General features: G+C 45.2%; 2 protein-coding genes across 5 annotated transcripts in view; one reads left to right on the forward strand and one right to left on the reverse strand.

The window, feature by feature from the left end:
• Positions 1 to 362: 362 nt before the first annotated feature.
• pmvk (phosphomevalonate kinase) lies at positions 363 to 2,632 on the forward strand. 2 transcript variants are annotated; one of them, XM_031879360.1, is made up of 3 exons: positions 363 to 595; positions 1,150 to 1,279; positions 1,355 to 2,632. In XM_031879360.1, the coding sequence occupies exons 1-3, from the start codon at positions 425 to 427 to the stop codon at positions 1,558 to 1,560; spliced, it is 507 nt and encodes a 168-aa protein (XP_031735220.1). In that variant the 5' UTR covers positions 363 to 424; the 3' UTR covers positions 1,561 to 2,632. The 2 variants fall into 2 exon arrangements, with proteins under 2 accessions (XP_031735220.1, XP_031735219.1); XM_031879359.1 differs by having other exon boundaries at positions 1,150 to 2,632.
• LOC116401111 (tropomyosin alpha-4 chain-like) overlaps positions 1,822 to 5,686 on the reverse strand; it is a 6,465-nt gene continuing 2,600 nt past the window's right edge. Inside the window, exons 2-9 of one of the 3 annotated variants that reach the window (XM_031879356.1) lie at positions 4,922 to 5,065; positions 4,605 to 4,738; positions 4,382 to 4,499; positions 3,963 to 4,033; positions 3,258 to 3,333; positions 2,852 to 2,914; positions 2,688 to 2,757; positions 1,822 to 2,585 (exon numbers count right to left, since the gene is read on the reverse strand). In XM_031879356.1, the coding sequence (XP_031735216.1) occupies positions 2,503 to 2,585; positions 2,688 to 2,757; positions 2,852 to 2,914; positions 3,258 to 3,333; positions 3,963 to 4,033; positions 4,382 to 4,499; positions 4,605 to 4,738; positions 4,922 to 5,056 (750 nt within the window). In that variant the 5' untranslated portion in view covers positions 5,057 to 5,065 and the 3' untranslated portion in view covers positions 1,822 to 2,502. Of the gene's footprint in view, positions 2,586 to 2,687; positions 2,758 to 2,851; positions 2,915 to 3,257; positions 3,334 to 3,529; positions 3,606 to 3,962; positions 4,034 to 4,381; positions 4,500 to 4,604; positions 4,739 to 4,921; positions 5,066 to 5,686 lie in introns of all 3 variants that reach the window. The other 2 variants (XM_031879358.1, XM_031879355.1) reach the window with 2 other exon arrangements.

Consider the following 5,686-nt stretch of genomic DNA (forward strand, 5'->3'; position numbering starts at 1 on the left):
TTCATCACTATGATGCTGTAACTCAGAGGTGATGATGGTGACCCAGCGATCAAAGAATAAAGACACTTTACCCACAATTTAGCTCAGGAGATGCAGGTAGCATGTTTTATACTTAATGTGAATATAATTCATACTTTGTTGGCATCTTATTCTGAAAACCGGATGTTCGTCTGAAGAAACCGGATGTTGTCTCACGTTAATCTTTCCGCTAACTTTTAAAGTCCTTCGCTCGCTCCCGATCTGTGCCGTTCAAATGCGTTTACCGTGAATTTGGTGGGGAAATATTGGTGGGGACAATTGTGTCTTTCCCAAACTTTGGTCGTGACTAGTCCCTATGCAAACCTACGCCCTTGACAGACAGACAGACAGACAGACAGACAGACAGACAGACAGACAGACACACACACACACACACCTCTGAGTCATGCTGGTGGTTCTACAGGAACACTGTCTGGACCTGGACCAGCTGCTGGGTCCTGGTCTTTATAAGGAGCGGTATCGAGCAGACATGATTCTTTGGGGAGAAAACCGGCGACGCCAGGACCCCGGATTCTTCTGTCGCCTAGCAACCAGAGGGGCGCGGCAACCCGTGTGGGTACGTTACCATGGGGACTGCAGTGTGTCGTTAGCAACGTAGGCGGCTAACGTTCTGTGACCGGTGTAGCATTAAAGCAGCGGTGGAGTTAGCTAGGTGGCTAGTTAGATAGCTGGTTTCCACCATACTATAATGCTACACTGGTTACTGTGTTTTAGCTAACACCGTGACGTAAAACGGGTCAACGTGTTTTCAATCTACCAGGAAACAGTAGTAGAAGAAGAGGCCAATCCAGAGAGAACATGGAGGTCTTCAGGAATGTTTCTGAATTGTTGCTTCATGTCAGCAGTTGGTCAGGAGACAAAGACAATATAAATATCTGTGGTTAGCGTTAGCCAGCACCACAGCTGAAGGCCAATAACAAGCCATACAATTAAAAGGTCTACAACGTGTTGGCTGACATCGTACAGATAGTTTAGAACATGAAAACAACCAGGATCTACAAAGTTTAGCATAAAACGTGGAGACAACTGGATAAAAATGGTAAAAAGGGGAGCGGAGAAGCAGCTCTCTGATTGGTCAGGTGGTGAGTGATGCTCTCTCTGATTGGTCAGGTGGTGAGTGATGCTCGGAGGCTGTCAGACCTTCAGTGGTTCTGGTCCGAGTTTCCCCGACAGACTCAAAGTGTCAGAGTCCAAAGCTCAGAAGAAACACGCAAACAGAGGGGGTGGAGCTTCTCTGCAGGTAAGATCCCTCGTTTGTCTGTTTACCTTTATGTCTGTCGCTCTGCCCGTCTCTGTTCACCCGTCTGTCTCTCAGGTGTGGACGATGCAGAGTCAGAGTGCGGGTTGGACAGCGGGGTTGACTTCGATTGGATCGTCACTAACGAGACCGACGCCCCCTCGTTAGAAGAGCAGCTGCAACCAATCATGAAGCTGGCTGAGGACGCAGCGTCATCATCACTCTGTCACGGATCAATAAATGTATTGGTAACTGATGAATGTGGAGCCGATCAGTTTATCTGATCAATAAAGTTTTCCAAGTCTCAGGTACATCACTCAAAGCAAAGGCTCATGGGAGATTCTCACCTGTCTCATATAGAACTAATCTGATTGATCAATGAAGTGAAACTAGAAGTACATGTGATTAGTTGACTCAGAGCAGATCTACGATTGAGGGATTGACTCCACACGGCTTTCAACATGGCGGCGGCTAGCAGCTAACAGTGTTTACCTGTTATCAGCTGTTCAATATTTATTTGAACTGAAATAAAAGCTCAGAGTCAGTTTGGATCTACAAACCAGTGACGGTGCTTTTATTTTATAAAATCCTGTCATGATTTATTACAATGAGCTGTGACATCACCGCTCCAGGTAAAAACAAACTTTATTCATTCACGTCATCGGGTCAAAGGTCACCTGTGGCAGTGGAATGCCTCGTGGTGATTGGCTACCTTAAACCACGCCCCCCAAGAACAAAAACAATAATAACTCATTGGGTCTAATCGATTATTAGTTAATGTGGCAAAAGAAAACAAACCGTTAAGACAAACATGTAATTAGTCCTTGATTAGTTCTTAACGAGGAAACGAATGCAAGTCTGTTAAAGTCCCTTATAGACAAAGTATATCAAGCCGCTCCTTCACTTAATACTGAGGGGGGGGAGGGTTGGCACTGTGAGCAGGTAAGGGGGGCAGAGACGAGGAGCTCATTAAAGCAACACTCCCAATATGTGACTTTATGAATCAGAAGGAATGTGTGAAAGCAGGAATCATTTAGGGGGGGGGGGGGGGGAGACCTCCCTCACATCCACCAGGAGAGAAGGAGGTGAAGGAAGGAGGAGGGAAGGGGAGGAAAGGAGCAGGGGGGAGCTGGACCCTGTCCTCCAACATAAAGGAGGAGAGAAGGTGGGAGCAATGTTTTGGCCACGGAGTTTTGCCGTCCACCTGTCTGGTAGGGGGGGCGTGTTCAGCAGGAGTTGAGCTCCTCCATGGTCTGATTCAGAGTCGCCTGAAGCTCCATGTTGGCGTTTCTGGCTGAAGTCAAAGCATCTGGAACCAAATGAGTCACAGAATAAAGCTTCTACATAACAAATATACATCTCCAGGTTTCCATCATTATTCTAACAGAAGAAGAAGATGAAGCCGTCTCACCCTCCAGGCCGTCGATGGTTTTCTCCAGTTTGGCCACTGAACGCTCTGCAGCTTCAGCTCTGCTCTCAGCCTGCAAACAGGAAGTGAACCAGTTGGTTTCTCTTAAAGATATTTACATGAGAGAACGGTTCAAGTTCATACAGAACAATAAATAAGTGTCTCACCTCCTTGAGTTTGTTGCTCAGGTTCTTGATCTCCTCTTCATACCTGTCTTCCTTATGAGAATACTGAGAGACAGACAGACAGACAGACAGACAGACAGACAGACAATCAGAGAACCAGGTGTACGGACAACAGCAGGTAACGGGACACCTCTGATTGTGTAGTTCCTCCCTTACACTTTCAGGTCTGTAAGTCACTCTTCACTGACACAATGTAACAGGCGAGCGTAAAGAGCTCAGCTAACAGGCTAACAGGCGAGCGTAAAGAGCTCAGCTAACAGGCTAACAGGCGAGCGTAAAGAGCTCAGCTAACAGGCGTACCGTACACATAGAACGAGTAGAACGGACATCTCACTGTGTGCTGTGGTCATGTGACCAGTGTTTAAGGACCTCCTCCTCCTCCTCCTACCTTCTCAGTCTGGGCCTCCAGAGACTTTGAACTAGTGAAGACTGATTTCAGCTCCTCCTCCAACCCTCGACTCTTACTGCAGGTCAAACAGGTGAGTTGTTATTTTGTGTCTGGTCTGTTTCAGAGAGTTCAGAGGTCATGAGGAGCAGCAGGTTAAAGTCATGCAGAGAGCAGCAGGAGCAGGAGCTGAAGCAGCAACTAGAGGTCATAGGAGGTCAGGAGGAGGAGCTCCTCTGGTTTGATTGACAGCAGGTGGGGGGGGGGGGGGGTACCTTGTCCTCAGACGCCTGCAGGCTCTTCAGTGATTGGTCGAAACTCCTCAACTGCTCCTCCAACCTCCGAACCTTACTGTTAGAGACACGTGGGTGCATGGGACAGGACAGGTAGACAGGAGGACAGGTAGACATGCAGCAGCAGCAGCGACATGTTTCCATGTAAACAGAGGAAGAGAAAGACGGATGCAGTTAAGATTAGAGCGTCGTTAGTGAAGCAGTGAGACATCACGCCGAGGTCATCGGTTTGACATCACACTGATGAAGAACAAGAACTAACTGAAGTTATTATTAGATATAACTAATAAATGTACACGTTATTATATTATAGACCAGAATATATTTCATAACACCCGAGTGTAGAACTGAAACTAAGCTTCATGCTGTAAGCAGCTGTTAGACATACACAGGTGTGTGTGTGTGTGTTATAGACCTCTCTCCCTGCTCAGCTCTGTCTTCAGCTCGTTCCAGTTCACCTTCCACCATCACCAGTTTACGAGCCACCTGTCAACCAAACACAGAAGTTTTACAGCACAAGCATAAGAAGTATATGTATAACTACATAAGCATGAGAAGCATCAGTATATAAATACAACACTATCGACAAAGCTAACGAGGCACCACTACTGGTAGGAAGTTGGTCAAAACAAAGATAAAGACATCGGAGAAAGAAATCAGAAACGCACCGTCCGATGCGACTCATGGACGCGACTCATGGACATGCTAGCCAGCTAATTAGCCTGCTCTGGAGACTGAAAAGCTAGCCACCTTGTCCAACACGTTCATAGAAATAAGACAACATGTCTACTGAGAGAAAAGGTGGACTTATCGTTGCTCATGTTGTTTTCGTACCTCTTCATATTTCCGGTCGGCCTCCTCAGCGATCAGCTTGGCTTCTCTCAACTGAACCTCCAGCTGCTCCATCTTCTCTTCATCCTTCAGAGCTCTGTTCTCAATCACCTTCATACCTCTGAGAGGGAGACAGGCAGACAGGCAGATGAAGAGTTATTGATGAAGTTGTCTCCCCTCGTTTGAGGAACAAAACCTCCAGGTGTGTCTCAGGTGTGCGTCTGACCTCTCGCTCTCGTCGGCAGACTTCTCCGTCTCGTCCAGCTTGTGGAGGGTGGTGGACAGTCTCTCCTGGACTCGCTCCAGATTGTCCTCGCTGAGCTGCAGACGGCGACCCAGAGCCGTCACCTCTGCCTCCGCCTGCAACACACACAGCAGGGAGGAGACAGCCCACAGGTCAGGTTCACCTGTCTCAGGTGTGTGTGTTTTAACTAGAAACACCTCACATTACTCTTTCAACACAGGTATGTATGGCATGTGACACAACCTGACAGACCCCCATCACCTGGACAGGTGTATGCGTGTGTGTGAGAGTGTGTGCACCTCCTCTCTGCTCCTCTTCTCCTTCTCCACCTCCTTCTGCAGTCTGACGGCTCGGTCCTCGGCCTCCTCCGCCTGCTCCTGCAGCACTTTGATCTTCTTCTTCACGGCATCGATGCTGTTCAGTCCTCCACTCATCTTCTTCTTCTAGGGAACCAGGATAAATTAGGCTAAATTAATATTTAGAACAGCTGCAGACTGATCAATGGAATACATATTAATTCATAAATATAATAAAGAATGTACAGAACATTTCAATGTTTAAAGAATTTAAGGATCGAACATAAAGCAATTATTCTAAATGAATTATCTAACTAGTTTATTAATCATGAACTGGATACAACTACTAAAACACTAAATAATAATTAACAATCTTCAAGGATTAACATGTTTTTAGATCTGTAATCAGATTAATGTACCAAAGTATCAACGTATTGATCATTTGACTCAGCGTAGAGCGTAGTCTCACGGTCAATAAAAATCATTTTAATCCTCGTTTTATTTATCATAAATTATATTAATAAAAAACAACACAGAATGAACTGATCATAGTAAAACAGTCAAATGTTAAAGTCTAATTATATAGTACATTTAAAGTTAACAGTACATGAATAAATACTCAGTACCTCATATTAAACTATACGGGTTCAATACGTTATTTTATTATGTATATAGAGATAGATAGATAGATATATATATATAGATAGAGATATATATATATATAGATATATATAGATAGATATATATATATATATATATATATATATA

The sequence above is a fragment of the Anarrhichthys ocellatus genome, unplaced genomic scaffold (genome assembly GCF_004355925.1).
Source record: "Anarrhichthys ocellatus isolate YVR2014 unplaced genomic scaffold, GSC_Weel_1.0 scaffold251, whole genome shotgun sequence".
In the NCBI taxonomy this organism is placed as follows: Eukaryota; Metazoa; Chordata; class Actinopteri; order Perciformes; family Anarhichadidae; genus Anarrhichthys; species Anarrhichthys ocellatus.